General features: G+C 40.3%; 1 protein-coding gene and 2 long non-coding RNA genes across 4 annotated transcripts in view; 2 read left to right on the top strand and 1 right to left on the bottom strand.

The window, feature by feature from the left end:
- Nucleotides 1-2,398: 2,398 nt before the first annotated feature.
- Nucleotides 2,399-15,696, top strand: utp6 (UTP6 small subunit processome component). Its single transcript, XM_026170607.2, has 19 exons — nt 2,399-2,648; nt 5,093-5,177; nt 5,270-5,311; nt 5,420-5,512; nt 5,830-5,877; nt 5,971-6,034; nt 6,200-6,318; nt 6,444-6,521; nt 6,616-6,697; nt 7,684-7,765; nt 7,879-8,057; nt 9,444-9,523; nt 9,635-9,712; nt 10,509-10,688; nt 12,550-12,630; nt 13,009-13,118; nt 13,283-13,349; nt 13,510-13,582; nt 15,113-15,696. The coding sequence occupies exons 1-19, from the start codon at nt 2,557-2,559 to the stop codon at nt 15,265-15,267; spliced, it is 1,788 nt and encodes a 595-aa protein (XP_026026392.1). The 5' UTR covers nt 2,399-2,556; the 3' UTR covers nt 15,268-15,696.
- On the bottom strand, nt 15,628-19,047 carry LOC113024032 (uncharacterized). The gene is made up of 2 exons (XR_003272626.2): nt 18,884-19,047; nt 15,628-17,422 (listed from the first exon to the last, which is right to left on the bottom strand). It is a non-coding gene; the product is annotated as an uncharacterized LOC113024032 (long non-coding RNA).
- A 1,437-nt stretch (nt 19,048-20,484) lies between these two features.
- LOC113024033 (uncharacterized) overlaps nt 20,485-22,296 on the top strand; it is a 39,241-nt gene continuing 37,429 nt past the window's right edge. The window contains exon 1 of one of the 2 annotated variants that reach the window (XR_003272627.2): nt 20,485-22,135. This is a non-coding gene — a long non-coding RNA (uncharacterized LOC113024033). The remainder of the gene's footprint in view (nt 22,136-22,296) is intronic. The other variant, XR_013909655.1, reaches the window with a different exon arrangement.

Below are 22,296 nucleotides of genomic sequence, written 5' to 3' on the forward strand. Positions count from 1 at the left end.
ATCCACTACCTCTTCTCTGCACATGTCCAAACTACGTCAGCTTTGTCGCTCTAATTTTGTATCCAAAGCGTTCAACCAGGGGCGGATCTAGAGAAATTTTCTGGGGGTGGCATGATGGTAGCATGGAAATCAAATAGGGTGGCAAAATCAAAGCCTTTTTTGAAAAACACACATGCAAGTGTTACATATGGGTAAAATGATTCAAATGCAGTAAGTATACACGTTTCATACAAATATAGTCTATCACTTAATTATTTTCTGTAGCCCACATAATTAAAAATTTCAGTGACATAAAACATGTGAATTCACATTTTTATGTACTTTTGATTTACATTTGTATTTCACCTTCAAATTGTTTTAAATTATTTTTTCCCTTGCGTTGCTTGGTATCATTCTTTTTAGCTTAACCTCGTGTATCTGAATTTACAGTTATTCTTTCATTGACATACTATATTAACACAACTGATCTGAAATCAAACACAAAACATAACATCCGAGAAGTTGTTTTGTTTTTTGTTTTGTTTTTTTTTTTGGGGGGGGGGGGGGGGGTTAACTGTAAAAACCACAGACACGTTTAGCAAATTATTTTCATAACTTCAAATACAAATATAAATTGTAAATTTTGAAAACTTATGCACAAATTTTGAAAATTATAAAGTTATATACAACTATTTATCTAAAAATGTAGCCAATGCATCTGGCGTTTTTTGTTTGTTTGTACAACCATTTAAAAAATACTACTATAACTAAAATGAGAGAGAGAACAATCAGTTGTCACAGTAAGATGCCCGATAAAATTATTTGCGCCAGTAAAAAAATTGTTTGTCTGACACAAGACAGAGGAGAACACCGCAGGGATAAACTCTGCAGGCCTGACAACAGGAGATGTATCACTCCTCTGGTTTTCCACCTGGAGATGGTGTTTACATTGAAATCTACCTTTGTGGCCTTCACTGACACACAAAACAAAACAATGACTACACAAGACACTAACTACACAATACAACATAACACACAAACTATAAACTCCATGCTAAACGTCATAAATCTCTCGCATCTCAAAACTCTCTCTCTCTCACTCGTTGGCTTTTTTTCCCTTTTGCACTGTAATTAGAAAATGCTTTTTGTTTTACCGTTTATTCCACGCTAAACGTGACGATAGTATTTAAAAATATATATATATATTCAGTTTAACCTGAGTTTTTCTTTTAATATATTCATTTCTCATCATGTCCATCCTGATCACTCCCAGTGAAATTCTGAACATCTTCAGCTCTTCCACCTGTCTTTTCATAAAATGGGGCTCCACAAGATTTTTAATATATATTTTTTTGTTGGATAAACCTTTTGCAACAAAAAGAAAGTATGTAGACTTTTCATTAAGTAAAATGTATAAATTATCCTACCCAAGTAATGTAGAGTAGTAAATAGTGCATTCTTTAACTATATTTAAAGTACCTAAAGTAAGCAGTTTTTAGAATTATATGCAATACTATGTACATATGTACTATGTACATTGGATCATAATTACTGATGCATTGATGTGTGTACATATATACACATCAATGGTCCAGCTATTGATTATTTTATTATATATATATTGGAGGGTAGCTTGATATATTGCATTATTATGATGCAATTAATGTGAGGAGGCTTGTGCCAGCTCATTTCCCCCCTCGTTCATATAGTACTACATTGTGGAGAGAACTTGAAAATTATATATTGTGCAAAACAACATACGAAGTCAAAATTGAAGGGAAGGACATTATCAGTTATTTTGAAACCAAAGGGAAAAAAATTATGTACCATTGTCAATCTTTATATCTTACTAGGGAAATTCCACATACATAAATGCAAATTTTAAAACTCAATCCCATTATTGAATTTGTTTTTTACTTGAAATTGAATATTACTTAAACTCTCTTAAATTAACTTCAAATAAAAGAGGTTCATCATTGATTGAAATTCATTCAGAAATTTTCAACAAATGAGCTGTCACAGATATAATTTTCAAGTACAAAGCTATTATGAAGTCTGTCACATCCCTCTTTTTTCCTTTTATTAATTATTTACCCTTCTTATTTTCATTGTAATACTTATTGTTACTCTTATTTGCCCTGTATGTTTACTGTACAAACTGAGCTGGGATGACTGACTGTTCACGTTACAATTTCAAATAAAGTTCTGAAAAAAAAGCTTTCCCCACTCTATATGTTCCCCTGGTGTATATCAAAATTAATCTGAGGTGAGAAAACATACACCAAATCGTTTTCGAATATAAAAGGACAGGTAAACTTTCGTTTCATCTTTAATACGTTGTGAAACAGGGAGTTTGGGAGTTTAAAACTCTGAGTTAACAAAGGTTTCCTCCAGCTCAGATTTCCTGTCGGACCTATTTGCAGACGGAACCGGAAGCTCCGCTAGTCACAACTTCCACACATGTGTAATTGGGGATAGAGTTGGCCTCTCGTGGTGTTCTGTGTACAGTTGTTATACCATTATTAAGTTTTACCAAACAGAAGCTGAACACGAGCGTTTAACGGCTGCTTCGACGAGATGGCGGAGATCGTTCAGCAGCGGATCGAGGACAGAATCCCTGAGCTGGAGCAGCTGGAGAGAGTGGGACTGTTCACCAAGAAAGAAGTCAAGTAAGGCGGCACCGAGCCTTTACACGCTGTGTCTTCCAGGAAAATAGCAAAAGAGGTGATGGGTGAGCCCATCACGTACTCTCGGACGCACTCTCAGAGAGGGCCTCGAACCTGTGAAATATTTAATTATTTACATTACAGGGCCGAGAAACTGCGAGAGATGAAGCTGAGAAAGTCTATTGATCATCTTCTTGTTCTCCAAAAAAAAAAACCCAACAAAAAACGGTTTTTTACTACTGATTAAATTTTGGATGATTTAGAGAAAAAAAATTCCCCAAAATAAAGAGCAAATATAGTTAAGTGCTTAATCTGGGCAGCTGAACTTAACTTTTTGACATCTATAGTTAGCAGAAATACATGGAAGATATCGTCCTGAAGATTTAAGGAGGAAATATTGAAGATCCCTTTTGCAGATAGTTGCACATCTACATCCTTAATTAAAATCAGTGTTATGGTTGTGAATCTCAAAGTAACTGGTGATGATCAATACATTATAGGAATATCGATACATCACCATATTTGTGTAACATCACAATAGAAATCAGCACTTGTCAGGAGAATTCCTTCTGTCTTAAACACCCCAACAAGTCATCACTTTCCAACACTTGACCTCTTCTTCAGAAGTCTCTTGGACACAGCTCTATTTTCTTTACTGGGTGTATTTATTACAGAAGCTGTAGTAGTCGGGCAAGAAGTTTGATACAGGAATGGCACAGAGAATGAAAGATCTGGTGCAGACTACGCGTTGTGCTTCTGTAGTACTCCCAGGGTGATTTGAAGCCAGGCAAAGGAAAGAAAATTAACTCAGGAAGTCCAGCGTCACAGAATATGCTACCTTGATACCACTTTTCTACTCTAGTTAGGCATCAATGCACTTTCTAGTATAACTTTCATTCACAAAATCACGCATGTTTGTTTGAGTGCTTTTTTTCTGCCATGCATGTATGGCACACTGTCTTGCCCAAGGATACATGCAGACTAAAGGAGCCAGGACTCCAACCACGGATCTTCTGACTGCTGGACAACCAGCTCTACCTCCTGAGCCACAGCTGTTGTGGGGGTTAAACTTTTATCTACTAGGAGTTATTCCCTTTACTAATAATGAGGCTAATGTTTAAATAATCTCTTTAAGCGTAAAACTAGGCTCCAGATTGCTTTAAATACAGTTTTTCTACTGTTGGATTTTTATGATGTCAGAAAGAGCAAATAATACCCAGCCCTGTACCCTCTTTCACCTGCTGTTCAATCGTCCTGTTTGCAATGAGCAGCCAATGAGCAGAAAGCTGACCTAATGGAAAGCTCTGCTTTAAATTCAGTTGATCAGTCCTATAATTTGATTTCCTGTGTGGTCTGAAGTTCAAACTGAGCATCTGAATATGGAACAAAGGTGATATAAATGACGTAGCATGGTAGCTGGTCTAAGTATTTCAGAAACTGGTAATTTACCTTGATTTTCTTATGCAGCTATCTGTAGAGATTGTTCTGAATAAGAGAAGCTATTGAGTGAGTGACAGTTCTCTGGGTGAAAATGCTCAAATAACCAGTTGTTTCAACCAAGGTATGCAGAAGAGCATCTCTGAACGCACAATATGTTGAATCTCGAAGCAGCAGAAGACCACACCAGGTGTCACTGTCAGCTAAGAACACTAAACTGAGGCTACAGTCTGCTCAAGCTCGCCATAATTGAACATTAGAAATTCAAAGAAGTGTTTGCGGGTCTGTTGACCCAGTTTGATGTAACACCATGAAAGCCCTAATCCATCCTGCCCTGTATTAACGTTTCAAGATGGCGGTGGTGTAATGGTGAAACTGAAGCTACAATTCACACGGGGTCATTTTCTTGGCACACTTTAGCCCCAACTGAGCATCGTTTAAATGCTACAGCCTGCTGACCATGTACGTTCCTTTGGGACCATAGTGTACCCATTGTTTTGGCTGCTTCCAGAAGAATAATATATACTGTGTCTCAAAGTTCAGATCTTTCCAAACCAGCTTCTTGAACATGACAGTGAGTTTACTGTATTCAAATGGCCTCCACGGTCATCAAATGTACGGGTCATGGATGTTCTCTGACAAACTGCAGCAACTATGTGATGTTATCATGTCAGTACGGGCTAAAATCTCTGAGGACTGTCTCCAGCATCTTGTTAAATCTATGCCCCAAAGACGTAAAGCAGTTCTGAGGATAAAAGGGGTCCAGTGTTAGCAAGGTGCACCTAAAAACTGCCCGTGAGTGTAAATTCAGTGTACAAAAAATGCATTTTATGCTGTATTTCCTAAAATTGACTTCGAAATGTCCCATTCTTCTTTTGTGCTTTCTTTTCTCCTAATAAAAAAAACTGTTGGTCAGTATTAAAATTTCCATGTGAAAATATTCCCGTGTGTGTTTATGCAAGTCCTTCTCACTGATTCAACATTATTCTTCTGTTCTATTTTTCATTTAGATCAATAATCAAGAGGGTAACAGCCCTGGAGTACAAGCTTCACAGGCTGATCGTAAATAAGGAGGACTTCATTGCATACATTCAGGTAGGGGGCTGTGATGATACATCATGTTTCTTTCTTTCAATAAATAAGTAAAGATCGTGAATCATGTTCAGAGACTCTCCTTTTGTTTATAGTATGAAATCAACGTTTTAGAGCTGATCAAGAAGAGAAGAGCAGTAAGTATCCTACATACCGAATCTGTTATTTTAAGCTCATGTGATTAAAAACTATATTTGTCAGGAAACCACACCTGAGAGTGACTCTACTATCCTTTTCATTTTCAGCACATACACTACCAGTTCAAGCGAGAGGAGATTGAGTACCCCATCATCCACAGAATAAATAGCATCTTTAAAAGAGCAACAAATAAGTGGAAGGTAGTGTAAATAGAGCATTTGTAATCTGTAATTATTATTCTGTATGGTTGTAATAATTAATTTATAACATCAGATTATTAAATTCAGCCATGTGTATCGAATATTTGTAACATTTTTAGACATTTTTTCCTCTAAATTTGTATGATATTATCTAATGTGTAACTGAGCCATTGCTGGAAAGTAATATGATGCTTTTTGTTAACAAACATGGCAAAAAAAAAAAGTTAAAAATTGTAGATTTTTACATTGGATTTAAATTTACAAAAGGAATGAAAGCCGAAAGGAGTGAAGAGTCACACGTCTTCTTTCCCCCGCAGGATGATGTGCAGCTATGGCTCTCACACGTTGCTTTCTGTAAGAAATGGGTATGTAAAGATCTCATCACTTGCCTTCAAGTCAGATAAGTCTGCTCTACACCGTGTCTTCTCATTCTTATAATGATCCCTTTCACTCATCAGGCCACCAAGAGCCAAATCAGCAAGGTGTTCTCAGCCATGCTTGCCATCCATCCTGACAAACCAGGTACAGAAGAAAGGGGGCATTACAAACACACTGCAATTTGCCGATGTTTAGTGGCTGGAAATGTGCATTAAAATAAATTAAACCAAGGCAGGAAATCTGTGATTGCAATCTTGGAGATGACCAAGACGAATGCTGTTAATAAACACTGTTTCTGTCCCGCTTTAGCTCTGTGGATCATGGCTGCCAAGAGCGAGCTGGAGGATAGAAATTCTTCTGAGAGCGCCAGACACCTGTTTCTGAGGGCGCTGCGATTCCACCCAAATGATAAGAAAGTCTACCAGGAGGTAAAAGATGCCAAATATCTTCTTTTTATTATTGATATTTAAGGTAACCCAGACTTAAAACTTTAAGCAACAGTTTATTCATTTAAAACATGCTCGTCTAAAATCCTCCAACCACTCTGTGTTAGTATTTCCGTATGGAGCTGTTGCATTGTGAGAAACTGAGGAAGCAGAAGATTCAGCTGGAGCAGGCTCAGATGGACCTGGTGAGCGTGAAACAAAGCAAACACAAAACAGTAGGAAGTAAGCGCGTGCATATGCTGCTCGTTGTATTTAAAACTCACTGTTCACACCTTCCAGGGTGAATATGAATTTTCTCCAGAGATCCTGAGTGGTAAACTGGCTGAGGTTGTATACAAAGATGCTACAGGGAAAATCAAAGGTAAGCTTGTCAATGGTTATTCACAGGCCTGTGCAAATATGAGAAAATATAAAATAACTTAAGTGTTTATGCTGCAAATACATTTGAATATTAAGAGCAGCATAATGCTGTCGCACTCTCTCCTGTAGCCTCCAACGCACATAGGGTCTTAACTGCTCCTCAAGACCCAGATGTTAGAAAATTCCAGGTGTAACAGAGAATATTAAAAAACAAACTCTTAATGCTAAAGTGCAGTTGTGTTGTGTGTTAAGAAAACAGCTCAGCTTTTATAAATCGCCGTAAAACTAAGCACACCTGTGTACACTATATAGGGATTGTGCTTGCATGATCTTTAGGCCTGTTTAGTAAATCTGGGCTTTAAAAATAACACATTTATTGTTTAAATAAAATGCACATAATTTGTAGAGCCGTAGATTTAAACTCTTTCTGCAAACTGTTATTTATTTAGTTTTTATTTCAGTTCAAGACCACCTATATTGTCATTAAAGTGAATTCCTTTAGCAGTGGGATATGTAAAGACTAAATGGGGATAAGAATTGGCAATTGAAATCAACCCTGAGCACAGGATACCTGTTAAAAAATGCTGAAATCACAGACTCACATATGTAGAAGGACTTTTCATGGAAAAAATGTGTAAGATTTTTATTTTTAATAACAACACCGAAACAAAAGTCCAGACACACCAGTGCACAACTTGAATGCTTTCTGGGATGTGATCATTGTTTGGCAGATCACTTTCATGTATTCTGGCGCAGTCACATTCTTAAAACTGTTCTGGGACGGCGTTCCCACTACGGCGAAGGAGGTTTTGTCTCATAATATTGAATTTATATGTCTGACCTGCTACCTGGGGAAAATTGGACCTTAGTTTAGCTAAATGTGACAACTGTCTATTAAAAATATTTATGGTGGTGAGTAAGAACAAGCCATTGGCTTTGGAAACAACCTAGCGTGTGTCTCTACTTGTGCATCTTTTCATCCTACAGAAGCAGAGTTTGTCATCTCACTTCTGAACATAGCGGCTATTTTTGACTTCACCAAAGACCTCCAGGACTCCATCTTGCAAGAGTAATTTACTTCCAAAAGGCTTTCGTTTAACTCTCTTTTACATGAACTCTGAATTCCTCAACTTCCATAGTGTTACCTTTAAGCAGTAACCTCATCTCACCTCTTGTTTCCAGCTTACAGACTAACTACACAGATGACAGCTCCACGTGGGATTTCATGGCTAAGAGGGAGCTGGAGGCCCCAGGAGCAGGAGAGGAGCTCCAGACTGCCAAAGGCAGGGCCTCAGATATAAACCGCAGAGAGGAGCGCTGCTGCCAGGTCTATGAGGAGGGCGTCAAGAGTCTAAACACTGGTAGGAGCTTCCTGATACACAGAGAGAACATATATATTTCAATTTTAAAATGAATTGTTGAGACATGATTTAGACTTTGGTGATTAATTATTAATTGTAACAATCTTCATCTGCAAATGAAGTTGGTGGGTAAACTAAGAAGTACGAGAAAGACGCCACTTTGTTAGGACATCTTACCCCTTTTACGCTCAAACCTCCTTCATTTTTCATGGCACCGATTCAACAAGGTGCTGGAAAATTTCTTCTGAGATTTTAGTTCATGTTGACTTGATAGCATCACACAGCTGCTGCAGATTTGTTGGCTGCACGTCCATGAAGTTAATCTCGTGTTCACCCCCACATCCCAAAGCTGCGGTGACTGCGGAGGCCGTTTGAGTACAGCGAACTCGTCAAGTCACGTCAAGTTTATTTATAAAGCACATTTAAAAACAACCAAGGCTGACCAAAGTGCTGATTTAAGCTTTGTGTCACGTGCCTTGTCTTGCTGGAAGCAGCCATCAGAAGATAGATACACTGTGGTCATAAAGGGTGGTCAGCAACAATACATACGGGTGGGCTGTGGCATTTAAACAATGCTCTGTTGGTATTCAAGGGGCCAAAGTGTGCCTAGAAAACATCTCCCACACCATTATGCCAGCAGCCATAAGTGTTTGTGGATCCATGCTTTCATGTTGTTTATGTGAAATCCTCACCCTGCCATCCAAATGTCACAACAGAAATTGTGACTCAAGATTTTTCCAGTCTTCTGTTGTCCAATTATAGCGAGCCTGTGTGAACTGTAGCCTCAGCTCCCTGTTCTTAGCTGATGGGAGTGTCATCTGTGCATCAGAGATGCTCTTCTGCATCCCACGTCTGTAATGACTTACTGTTGCCTTCCTGTCAGCTTAAAGAAGTCTGGTGTAGTCTCCTCTGATGTCAGAAAGACATTTTTGCCCAGAGACGTGACGCTTACTGGATATTTTCTCTTTTTCTGGCCTTTCTCTGTAAATCCTAGAGATCACTTAAATCACCTTCCTCATTCTTATGTGCAGTTTGAACTTCAGCAGGCCCTCATGAACATGTCTGCGTGCCTACATGCATTGAATTGCTGCCATATGATTGGCTGATTAGGTATTTTCTTTAATGTGCAGCTGAGCGTGTGTGTAGCTTTTTTATGTGTCAATGCACCCATATTACCAAAACAAGAATGATCTCTTCTTGTTCTCTTCTTGTTCTTTTATTTAATTTGCACATGCTGGCAGTGGGTTAAAAGCTTTAATGGAAGAATTTTATTTTGGTCAAAACCTCCAAGAAGGAGCCCAGAAAGTTGTAAAATGTTATCCTTGTTCCTGCATGTATTCATTCACTGCTTCCGTTAGTATAAGAAACTGCTGCTTTGCCTCCCAGAGCCAATGTGGACCTGCTACGTGGCTTTCTTGTTGGAAAGGATGAAAAGGAAGACCAACGTCCAAGAGCTGAAAGAAAAAGTAAGTGAAAAGTCCTTAAGTTTGGCCTGAAGTTATTTCCTCCTCAGGTACGCTGAGAAATGTCAATGGCTTCAGTGTTTTCTGGAGTAAAAACAAGTGTTTGTATCACAGAGGCAGGAGAGGCTGCTGGGAGTGCTGCAGCGTGCCCATGACTGCTCGCTGTTGAAGGAGAATTACTACAAGAACTGGGTGAGATAAAGCCTCTTTTCAATGTGTGAATGGAATTTTAGGCACCTGTAAGCCTGTCTTCTCTTTATTTGAATGATGACCTGTCGGCTCTCATTTCGCTCAAACCACGTTTCGTTTTGGTCGGGTAAGAGCAGCGCCAGGCAAAGTCTGACAGGAACAGCAAAAATCTTTAAAACCTTGCAAGTCGTCTCTTCTTTCAGATATACACTAGCAGAGGTAACACGGAATGAAAATGTAATTGCACTGCACCGAAAACACAACATGTTATTGGAAAAGCAGAAACAACTGAGGCCGACAGCCAGAAGTTACTAACACACTGACGTTCAGGCAAATGAAACCAGTTCTATGATGATGAGAATCTCAATTAGAATAAAAATGTGGTAATTGTTGGCCTAGTGGTTAGAGGCTAATACCAAGCACTCTGAGTAATTTATGGGTTTGTGTGACTATTATTTAATAGCTGTATTTGTTTGTTAATTTATTTGGTGGTGCGACAAACACACATTGTCCAGCAATAATGAATAACAAAGTAAACAGAGTGCACATTTAGACCCAGCACATGGTGGCTTTATGGATATCCTGGTGGTTGTAAGCCTGTATTTTTTTAAATCAATTGCTATGTTTCCTGTGTAGGATTATCAGTTTGTCTGGTAATGGGACTGAAATTGTTTAAAAAAACTGAAAATGGTGATAGTCGAAAAACTCCTTTAACATCAGGTTATATTCAAAAAGGAAACGATACCTTGCATTTTACTGATGTATGAATCAACCAACCTGATGTTGTCCACGTGACCAGCTCCAAATCTTGCTCTCATCGGGAGATGCTGAGGGAGCAGCAAGCGTTGCCATGACAGCCACGCAGCGCTACAGCCAATCAGTGACCATGTGGAGTTTGAGCCTGCAGACGCTGATGGAGCTAGGGAGCCGAGACATAGGCCGGTGTTTCCAGGACGCTCTCAAACACGTTAATCCCAAGGTACACACACACTGGACCGGGAGAGCCACGTTTGCTTTTCTGAAATCACATAATGGGGTTCAGTAATTTTCTCATCTTACACTATCATATAAACACTGTTCAGCACACTGAGTGGCAGCACCGCTTTAATTGTTGTCCTTGGAGAAAAGAGACATATGGATTCACTCACACACATACACACACTAGCCACCAGCAGTGCTGTATAAGTGGGCCATCTCCTTGGCCTAATTAGTCTCTGTTCAGTCATATTAATTTCCTCAACTGTCTTCATCTGCCTGAGCGCACATGAAGGCAGGTGAAAAACTAAATTTAATCGTGCAGATATTTGTGTATCAATTTACCTTTTTTAAAGGTAAAAGCTACCCCAGTGATGAAGCTGGGGGCTGTTATGGTTTAGGGCAGGAATCTGTCACAAGTGTCAAGTGCAGAGAGAATAAAGGGAAACGGTAGACATGCATGTGTATATATTAAAAAGACATTTTGCAGGTTGATGGGGCCAATAAATACGGACCAGGAACAGCAGGTCCAGAATTTGAAACGCATGCAGACGGGTACAAGGAAAGAGGGGACAGAGAAGAAGGTGCCAACTACAGAAGAGAGCAGATAGAAATTAATATCAGTTAATCAGTTCAGTGCAGACAGGAAAAAAAAGGGAGAATATTTATGGAGGCCACGCAGCAGCCTGAGTCTGACCATTAATAATTTGAAGCCCGATTTCCATCTCGGCTCAGTTTGACCTTATAAATTAGCGTTTAGAATTTCTTATGTACTCTTCTGGTCAGTGGTGAATTAAACCTTATCTTACAATCTCTCCTATATTTCAGAGTAGTCAGAACGTTCTTCTTAATTTTTCTGTTGAACCTCCCTCATAGTTGCACAGTTCTGTACAACTATGAATACGCATGCCTCGACTGAGCCGCGGGCCTTTGTAGCAGTGAATAGAATAGCTGATTATTGTTGTGGTGGGGGTTTCATAAGTCCACGGCCCTGAGGAGGAGGATTAGTACAGCTGCTTATTATGCAAGTCTTTTCTTTTGAACAAAACACCCTGTTTGAGCATGGAGAAGTGGCACACACCTCCAGGGTTGGAGGCCTGTGTATCCAACAATGTTAAGTTTCCGCATTGAAAAGCACAGAAGTGCAGATAAATCAATGGTGAAAATGTAAGCACGTTCTTTATCCTGTCATTCTGTACTCATGCCGATTCCAGAAGGTATATTGATCCTTCCCTCCTGGCTGAGAACAGATGCTGCCTGAGTGATTATTCATTTTTAAAATCTCTGCATATAATGGCAAAACCCGGTAACTAATTCTGATCTGAGCTTTGCATGCTCTGACACGTTCACTGGAGACTGAGAAGGCCAAATCCTTTCTGGTTCCTGCTGCTTCTCAAATGTGAATATCAGCTGTAGTGTCATACCGGATGATGCATAGTGTCCCTCACTTGCTATATTTACTTTAAATGATACCAATCCCACTTACGGTACTAGAAAAGATCAGAACTGACCACCCAATTGGTAGCTGTGTTTCTTACAAGCTAGCAATGATGTGCCAGTTTAAAATTGACATTAGTGTTTAATAGAAACACTCAGTCTGATGACAGATATCCCAGGTTGGACTGTCAACACTGCTTAAGTGTTTTAACAGTGAGGCACCTCTAATACAAACTCACGATAATCCAGAAGTTCTTTTATTGACTGTTTTACGTTGTTGTTATTCATCAGTGTTAAGTCGTGAAAGTTTTGTGTCTGAACAAAATGCGTGCGCCTAATGGTTGCTTATTAATGAACAGGCGTAAGGTACATTCACATTTTTTAAGGTGGGTGAAGCTCATTCATGTAACCGCGTCTTGTCTTGACAGGAGAGTCTACCACTGTGGCAGCTGCAGTTTGAGTGGAGCAAGGCCAGCCAGAGTGCCGAGGAGACGGAAGCCATCCTCAAGGTAGTGCACCCGAATCCAGCCGTTTGAACAGCTGCAGTGTGATCTTGCTATAGCCTGCAGCATTTAGAGCAATTTATCCGCTTCATTTTTTGTGGATTTGTTTACACCGATATTTTATCGATAAGAGTTACGCTGGAAACACAGTTTTGAATTGTTAGAAATGAAATGCGCAACATAAGAAGTTAATGACAGGATAAAATATGATCCTGCACTGTAATATAAAGTACAGCAGGCAGACTGTGATCAGAAAAGGCTGAGTAAGCTAGAGATGAGATAAAGAGTAAACAATAAAAGCTAAAGCAGGCAAGATTAATAGTGTTTTTGCCTCTGAAATGAGGATATGCCTTGCAGACAGTTTGTTCTCTTGCTTGTTCCCAGAGAGGTCTGCTGTCTGCAGTCCCGGCTGTTGCCATGGAGATGAAAGAGTGCTACCTCGATTGGTCCTACTCCACTGGAGGCTACAAGAAGGCGAGGAAGACCTTTACAAGGTGAAAATCAGATAACTCTGTCTGCTCATGTAGTTTTTAATTTAGGTGATGAATGAAGCAGGAACATATAAGTTTAACGGGTCTCAAAGCACTGACCTGCAGGTGCAAAATAAACGTTCAGGATCTTTAATACCTTTTAATTAAATTGCATTTTTCTTATGTAGCTTACAGGAAAACCGCCCATTGTCCAAGGAGTTTTTCACCAGAATGATTCAAATCGAGAAGGAACAAGTACGTATATGAAGCCCAGTGACATCCTCATTCTTCTGCCTGCCACCAACTATAATGTTTATGTTGTACTGACTTCATTGATAGTTTGACACTGGAAAGATACCTTTGATGTTGCTGATAAGTGAAAACAATTAATGTGATTACAATGTTGTTTTTTCAGGAAAATCCAAAGATGAACTATCTGAGGGACTACTATGAGAGGGTGCTGCAGGAGTTCGGCACCTCCAATGAAGGTGAATTTAAATCAGGTTAAGGAGCTGGAATGAACCGGAAAGCTGGTGTTATTTATGCTTTCAGCTCAGCCAGCAAGCTCAAGTTTTAAGACGAATATTAAAGTTTGTGAGCTCATTGCTCCCCATTAATACAAACAGACCCAGGTGGATGCTGGGGTGGTGGAGGGTGTTGAGTTTATCTAGGCACAAACCCCACTGGAACACGAGACACACAATAACTGCACGACAAAACAAGTCAAGACAGAGCTCTTTGTCTTTGTGGCCCGTGAGGGAAGTCAGCCCAGGCCTTCACCTGTCCTTAGCCAACTTCAACTGATTCCTTCGCTACAGCCCTTTTTTTATTGTCAGCAAGCAAGCAATCATTCATGAATGTGCAATTACAAATACATGTGACATTCTTAAGCAGGCATATCTGAACAACATCAGTGTCTATATTCTGTGTGTGTGGGTGTGTGTAGGTGCATGTGTGTGTGTTTACAGCTGTACCATACATAGGCATATGACCTTTCAATGAACTTAAACTGTGTATGAGGTATGCAGAAAGGCAGAAGTAAGCGTCTCGCTAAATGATAAGAACAGGAACTTGCAACAGGTCATGTCTCAGACGAACATTTAAAGGTGTGAAGTCTCGCACTTATAAGAAACAGAACGATTCTGGTTTCTAAAGCTATAATGGAAATGATAACGTCGAGGCTGCTTCCTCTCAACTCATGGTACACACGCGCACACAGAATCTTATCAGACCTAATAAGGATATGATTTTTATCAGCGTACAAATGATTATATATTTCTAAGCACAAATGACAATATAAAAAATATCAATTCCAACAGAGGGGTTGAACAGCAGGAACAGTATTTACAAATTAGAGGAAGAGATTAAAAAAGAGATCGCCAAAACGAGAGGATGTGTCTTTGTATGTTATGTGAGCACAAATCAAATACAGGTTTGGACTGAACAGCTAATCAACAGTTAGAGTTATTTGATCAGACTGAGTCAGAGGACAAGAGTAAAACACGTTCAAGAGAATCTGTATCGCTAAAGAACAAAGTTAGACGAGATGGAAAATACCGGGCCACCTCCATATTGCACCTACAGGAGCTGCTCAGCCATGGAAACCCATGGCATGAAGGTCTCGGTGCATTATGTGCCCTTGCACTTGGTGACCCAACTCACAACAACAATCACCTCAACGCACTCAGTTTGACCTATATATTAAAGGAAAAAATAAATAGTATTATGCAGAAAACAACAACAATCAAATGATCCCCTTTGAGCAAGCACTTGGCAACAGTGGGGAGGAAAAACTACCTTGTGACAGGAAGAAACCGCTGGCAGAGCCAGGCTCAGGGAGGAAGACAGTGAGTGGCATGTTACAGTATCACACTTGTAATGCTATAAGCTCTATAGAGATGTGGCTCAATACTTCTGTCCTTGTAGTGTAAAAGTATGGATAGATACAATTAGATTAAGAACCTTTAGGTTTTTTGTTTTTTTTAAACATAACTGTTTCCTGTTTCGTTTTTCTAAAGATCTGTGGCTGCAGTACATCCGCGAGGAACTCGGACCCCTCGGTCAGCCAGAGAACTGTGGAAAGATCCACTGGAGAGCCATGAAGTTTCTGGAAGGAGAGAGTGTAGAAAGATTCATTTCCAAACATGCACTCCTTCAGACTGGACACTTATAAGTAGCAGAAAAACAAGGCTGCGAGTTCAGACAACAAATACCTTGTGGAGGTTTGTCAGCTGACGAACAAGCACGTTTCTGAGTGATTCTTCCTCCCAGTCTAATTGAAGACTGGTCCCGTGCTGAATTTCTTTCGTTCCCAGCTTTGCAGTTTCTGTTGTTTGCGGTTCATTCAAAATAAACCTGCTCGTTCCTCTTTAAAGGTTCCAGCCATGTTACAAGAACAATTCTCATTTTCACAGACTTGTTTTTTTCTTATCGATTGCAGCCGTAATTTACAACAGGTGTTCGTTTTTGTTTTAAGGTCTGTGCTGCGTTTGTTAACCCCACAGTAATGACGCCCAGAGTCATTAAATACACGTTTGTCATTTTGAGAAGATAAATTTTAATGCTGTTATGAAGATGATATTAAAACAGTCTTTCATTCTTGGGTGTTTTCTCGGGTTATGGTCTGTCTGACGCAGTAAACTTACACAACCACTTTTTTCTTAACGAAGCAGTCATGTAACGGTAGCTCTCACTGTTCCAACACTTATAGATTGGAGCGGTTATTTTGATAAAAACATCCTTTTATCCTCTGAAGCATACTTTGCATCACACATTGTTTGCTGTTAGTATCAAGTATCACTTAATTCTCACCTTTTACGGTACAAAATGTTGCCTTTAAAGGTCACAAACCATAAATACGAAGCAGCAGCAGCAGTACTCTGTGAGGGAATAGCACATGTATGTTGAGTTCAAGGCCAACTAAAAGGGAAAAAACCCACACCTGCCAACATCAAAATATATTTACAGTGTGTAAGGACACTTTAAATTGTTACAGTTTATACAGCAATGTAGGAAAGTTATGAGGTATAACAATATTAATGGAAAAAGCTTATAAATAGATCATGTTACACATTAAAATCTAGTAGAAAATACACATGTAGACCTACAGTATCAAATTGTATCACTAGACAAAAGCATGTTTAACTGAAAATGATAAATACAGAGAGCGTGCGGGTGTTTACTCTTCACACCCTACAGGTTGTTAACATGAGGTCCATGTGGCAGTTTTGGGGGGAGCTTGAGATAAATTAATGACAGTCCTCTGTAGAAGATCTTTGAGACAAAACTACATCATCTCTGTCCTGAACTGACTTTTCATTGAATGAAAATATTAATTAAGGCAGAAAGTGGTATGTTTAATGATCCCACTACAAAAACAAGCAGAGCTGCAAATTTCTCTGTAAGTGGAGTTGAGCTACTTGGGTTTCCTGTTTCTAAAATTTGGGTGGGGTGGGGGGAAGCTAACCTGAGAAATATTAATGCAGTGAGGGGTACATTTTACTCTGCAGCTTCAGTCTGCAAAATCTGCAATAGAGTGCAAGGGGAGCCATATCAGCTCATGATGGTCTTTAAGGATTTATAACCCTTAAATTTGTGGAAACTGTTACAATTTCAGTATTTTAGCTATTAAAAGAAAAAAAAGTTAACATTTTATGAATATCAACAGACGAATTTCAACTTCAATCTATTGTAGCCTTTTAAAAATAGTTGGACGCTTATTAGAAGGCGTGTACTTCAGCACGTTTTAACCTACAAAACATGTTTAGGAAAAAAAGTTGGACCACATTTTAAAACAGTTAAAAATGAACTTAATATCTTGATGATCTTTAGTGTTTTCCACATTTCTACCACTTTTCTTATTTTAGGAATAAATACAATATATGCTTGTATGTGTTCCCCCGCTAAAAAACACCAAGAAAAACCTGAAACTATACTAACGTACCTTCCATGAACACCAAAACCGAGAACCACGACTCCTGTGAGCATTTCTAATGTACCCAAAATTCTGGTTACATCACCTCCCACATGCCAACCCCAGCCCTCCACATCACACATCTTCAAAGCTTTTTAAAGAAGATGTAGGTGAAGAGTACCAACACGCCAGCAGACAACAGCCCAATCACAAACTGGTGGATGGTGATGACGTTCTCCAAGGCGTGGATGCGCTCCTCCATCGCACTGGTGTGGATGTAGTCATAGATGGAGACCCCGATGCTCCACACCGCCCATACGGCATCCACCAGCGCCTTCATGGTGGGAGAAACCATTGAGAGGGCCGCCTGCAGCTGGACGCCCACCGCATCCGCTGCTTATTGGCCCCTGCTGCACTAAAGAGAGAGCAAGAGAAGAGGGTGACACATGGTGCAGCGAGGAGATGGCGATGTGTGGGCATAATGACTGCCTGTGAAACGGCAAATACAGTTAAAGCTCTACAGCCACGAACAGAAAACATCACACAAATCAGGTTTTAAATAAACCAAACTACTGAAAAATCTGAGGGTTTCTGTGTGGAGTTTGCATTTTCTCCACGTGCCTGTGTGGGATCTTTCTGGCTACTTGGACTTCCTCCCACAGTCCACAGACATAAAGGTGAAAGAAAGGTGTAAATGCTAGTCTATGTTTTAGCCTGCAACACAACCACCTACCTGTGGAGTGAGCTCCAGCCACACCAAGACCCTGAATTTTGTTTTGTTTAATTTATTCAGGACACCTTCAGATTTAGTTTGTGTATCTGAAAAGGAGTGGGAAGACATGCACATCCACTTGGATAAGACAAGGAAAATGGATGGATGGATAGCTGTCTGCAAGTGAAACTCTTCTGTTTAAGCAATTGAGGTACGTTAATAATTATCATGCAATTACTGTATTTTTAAAATTAATTTAATAATGATAAAGACAATTTGCTTTTTACCTTCAGAATAAACAATTGTATAATATTAATGATAATTTGTTTTTCGATATTATTGCATTCTATTGTATCCAACAGAGAACTTTAATATATTCTCCTGAGAACCAGCCTATTCATTTATGTCCTCTGTAATGGACATTTCGTCTTGGTCTCTATCTTTTGACTTATTTGAGATATCTTACTACCTCCTTGCTTTCCACTGATATCGCATGTGTTTGGGTTGCCTCTATTACCTCCAAAAAGGAAGAAAATCACACAAAAAATATGCCCAACATGAAGTCTAAAATGAAATTGGAAAAATAAATAAAATAAAATAAAAACAAAAATAAAACAAAACTCAAAGATTTAAGGATTAAGTCGGAACCATCAACATGTTTTATGCTGATAGATAAATACCCCCTGTGCTCAAGTACACACTTTCATAATTTACTCTACCAACTCACAGCTAAAAATTAAACATTTACTGCGTGATTTTTATTTCACTGAAACAAAAGCGATGACTTTAAATTATATATTTTTTTATTTTGCTAATGAAATAACCAGATAACGACTTTTTTAACGAATGAAACTAACCCAGTTTTTAACTCTTGACACAAAAACGATCAACTACTGATATATTCCTTTTTAAACTTTCGTATCTTTTTCGCACTTTTTACGGAAAACAACGCGAACCTTACTCCAACGCGCGATGACGTCACGCACCCACTGGATTCTTGGCATTACGAGCATGACAGCGTTTGGCCTTGTGGGATCAGTAACCTCGCAAACCTCACGCCTAATCCACAGTTTGAGGGGGGACGTGTTGTTGTGTTGCGCACAAACCGCTCAGGCTGTAACACTAACGCGACGAAGACGTTTCCGAAACGGAGCCAAAACTCACCGACAAGTGTCAGATGCTACAGCGATGATGAGGCCGATGATGAACATCCGTCCTGCTGTTTCTGGAGTAATGAATTATCTTGTTTATGTGGCAAACCTGCGTGTTCTTGTCAGGAACCAAATCGGTCATTGCTGGTTGGCGAGAAGTCCACCTCGATCGGAGGCATCGCTTCCGGACCGAACCTTTAAAATTAAATAGTTATCTATTTAAATCGATAATAGCAAAACTCAATGAGGGAATGAGGCCACGGCAACAGATATATTTATTGGAGAAAGGCTCTAACACCTGAATACACCGGGTTAAAGTTATCATTGATTTTCTTATTAATAATAGCTTCTTTAGTACCGAGCGTCAGGTCATACGTTTATTTTGATAAGAAATCCTCCAATTTCCGGTGTTATTACTATGGGCTTTTGAAGTGAGGTGAAGCAGCTGACTGATGCCTTGTGAGGGCGTCACACAGGAGCGTCAGCAGCAAGACTAAAAGTGGAGCATGAGTTCAGGACCGAGTAGAACTCAACAGAACTGAATAAATGATCAGAACAGAGAGAACAATCACGCACAAACATTGAAAACTTTCACACAAGATTCAAACTCATCATTAAAAACGACACAGGGGCAAAAAGGACAAATCAGATGTACAAAGCCAGCATGAGAACAGCTGCAGCTGTACTTAAAGGGAAGTCCTCCATCAGGGCTGCAGCCTGTTTGATCCCACTTCCTGCCCTTTAATTATGGCTTCCTCTAATACACATCTCACCAAAAATCTGGGGCCATCAGTAGTAACGGAAAGAAAGACAGATACTTCCACAAGGAAATTCGGTGTGTTACAGCAGCAGCAGCAGCACCATAAATAATAATAATGATAACAGTGAAATTAACAATAAAACCACTATTATTGAAAGTACCACAGCCACACGTCAAAGGCCTTATGATGCAAGGGAGTGCAGTTTTTTATGCAACATTGAGAGAATAGGATTTTCAGTATAAGTGGGATTAAATAAAAAAAAATAACACTGAAAATGTGCAAGAGACAATTCCAGCAAAGAGCAGTGCAAATGGCATTACCATGCACACTATAAGTCTGACAAACAACAGGAAGGAGGTTTGATATAGAGGTATGTGTGTGTGGACAGGTGTGATCACCTGTCACCACAAAAAGGAGAGCTGCTGTAAAGTTTAAAAGGGAAGGGTAGGAATGACTTCCCAGAACATTCATTATGGTAGTGGGATTGAAGAAGTTTGAGGGAGAAGTGTGTCCCGCTCCGTATTGTGCAGTAGGAGAGGGGGAGGTAGTTTGTCTGTGATGGAGAGCTGGTTGTCCAGTGACCTCTTGACCCTCACCGAGCTGCTCCAACATCTTATTAACCCTTTTCCTCGTGTCCTGTCCACTTCTCATGCAATCCATGGCACTAATGAAACCATATTTCAACTAAAAATAAACATTTTAGCACTGGATTATAATTTAATGTTTTAGTGTTCATGTATTCTGATCAGGCACCGATGATAATACCAAACCTTAACCTCTGAACCTCAGAAACTAGATTCAGTATTCTTTACTGTCATCAAAACAAAATGAAGACAGTACTCCTTCACATTATGCAAAAAACTTGAATGTAATAGAAAATACAATATTTATATACAATTTATTGAAAATATAATAGATGTCAGAGATATAGAATATAGTAGGCCTATCACACGTCAAATAGATGTGATATGTAATATAGACTATTGTGTGTAAGTAATGTAGAACAAAATGTAAAAGATCAAAGGAGAATGAAATGTTGCTGAGAGAATAATCAAACAATATAGTAAAAATAGAACGAAATAAACGAATATAACTAACTGCAAAAGAGCTGAAAACGAAAGAACAAACAGAAGCAAAAGACGCAAAAAACATGAGATGAACTGAAGAGAATACCAACAGATATTTGACCAGAGTGAGTAAATGAAGTCAGAGAGGCTGGAATAATGGCCCACAGAGCACTATAACTAAACACACACCCGTCATGATCTCACTGAAAATACTTAACGGAGCCACGGACTGAATCCAGCTGTCACGCCGTAATTACCACCTGCTGTGGAGCGACACGTGATCGGTGATCTGCGTGAAACAATACAGGTTACATTTGAAACATACACAGAACGATGAAGTGTCACGTCACGCTGCAGCCAGCAGGTGTCGCGGCACACTAACGCGTTGCCGGTCGGGGAGGTAACGGGAGAGGTGTGATGAACCTGGGATGTATATAGCCTCCCGCACAGCATCGGTAAAAGGGGAACACCTTGAGAGAGGCGCAGACGAGCCGCCGCGGAGCCGCCGGACACCGCAGCTGAGCGCGGGGGCCTCTGTGGCGCATGTGGACGGGCAAGCCAACGCACCGCAGGAATGTGTGCAGTTCAGAAGCAAACGCACATGCTCGGGTTTTTACTCTGTATGTGGTGCTCGATCGTTTTCAGGTCCTCGGGCAGTGTAGTAAAGACTACGGGGTCACTTTGCTGTGCCGCTGTCGGAAACCTATAATTGGAAACGAGCCAGTGACGCGCTGAAAATAACCAGGTTAGCACTTAGTACCGGTCCATTTTGGGGAGGGCCCAACACGAGGGCGCAGCACCATATATCAGCTCTTTCCAGCTGTTTGGGAATATCCTGCTCTAGAAAAGCTGCAGCACGGCGGCAGCAGCAGCGGCGCAAGCAGGGTGCCTTTTTCTCCCGCCCCCAATTCCAGAATGGATATTGGGTGAGTGGCTGGGTGCGCACGGGGGGATCTCTCGTTGGGAAACGCAAAAGCTGTCTCTCCCTCTCTCTCTCGTTTTTTTCTTGAAGGAAGGGAGGGAGGGCGGGAGGTGGGAGACTGGCACAAGGCTCGACACTGTTGCGTCTGCATGTTTTTTCTCTTTGGACAGACAGGAAAAAAGATGGACCAGGGGGACTGTCCGACTTATTCCATAAGACAGTTCCCGGCCCCCACCCCCCCAAAAGGATAATCTTGCTCAATTTGGGATGCGTGCAACACCAAGTGATCACATATTACTTGGGCGGCGGTGGTGCTGGTGGTGGATGGACGGTGAAGTTCAACTTCGCATGCAGACGCGATCTCCTCCAGACAAACCCACCAGACAGTCGGCGCGTATTACGTGAAGAGGTCTCCATATGGGCTATGGGATGCGAACACCTGCCCGGTACACAGGTAACTACAATCCGACGGTGTCGCCTACTTCTTCGAACACCGACAGGCAGCAGATTAGAGGGTATGTATGAACAGGCGCAGATTAAATCTTCTCTTATTTGCTCTGAAAGTGAAATCGTGCAGTCGAGAGATATTTCAGTATGTAAACCTCTGGAGTTTCCTCCTCATGCAGTCCCCGGCGACGGGACTGATGATAGTGTGTCAGAGGCTGGGTCTTTGCGG

Source organism: Astatotilapia calliptera, chromosome 6 (genome assembly GCF_964374335.1).
Source record: "Astatotilapia calliptera chromosome 6, fAstCal68.1, whole genome shotgun sequence".
In the NCBI taxonomy this organism is placed as follows: domain Eukaryota; kingdom Metazoa; phylum Chordata; class Actinopteri; order Cichliformes; family Cichlidae; genus Astatotilapia; species Astatotilapia calliptera.

What these genes read in the sequence shown, in the direction of transcription:
- utp6 (XM_026170607.2), top strand. Translation starts at nt 2,557, where the DNA reads ATGGCGGAGATCGTTCAGCAGCGGATCGAGGACAGAATCCCTGAGCTG. An exon ending in CAGGACTCCATCTTGCAAGA is followed by an intron (nt 7,766 to 7,878) that starts GTAATTTACTTC and finishes TCTTGTTTCCAG; the next exon opens with CTTACAGACTAACTACACAG. An exon ending in TCCAAGAGCTGAAAGAAAAA is followed by an intron (nt 9,524 to 9,634) that starts GTAAGTGAAAAG and finishes TTTGTATCACAG; the next exon opens with AGGCAGGAGAGGCTGCTGGG.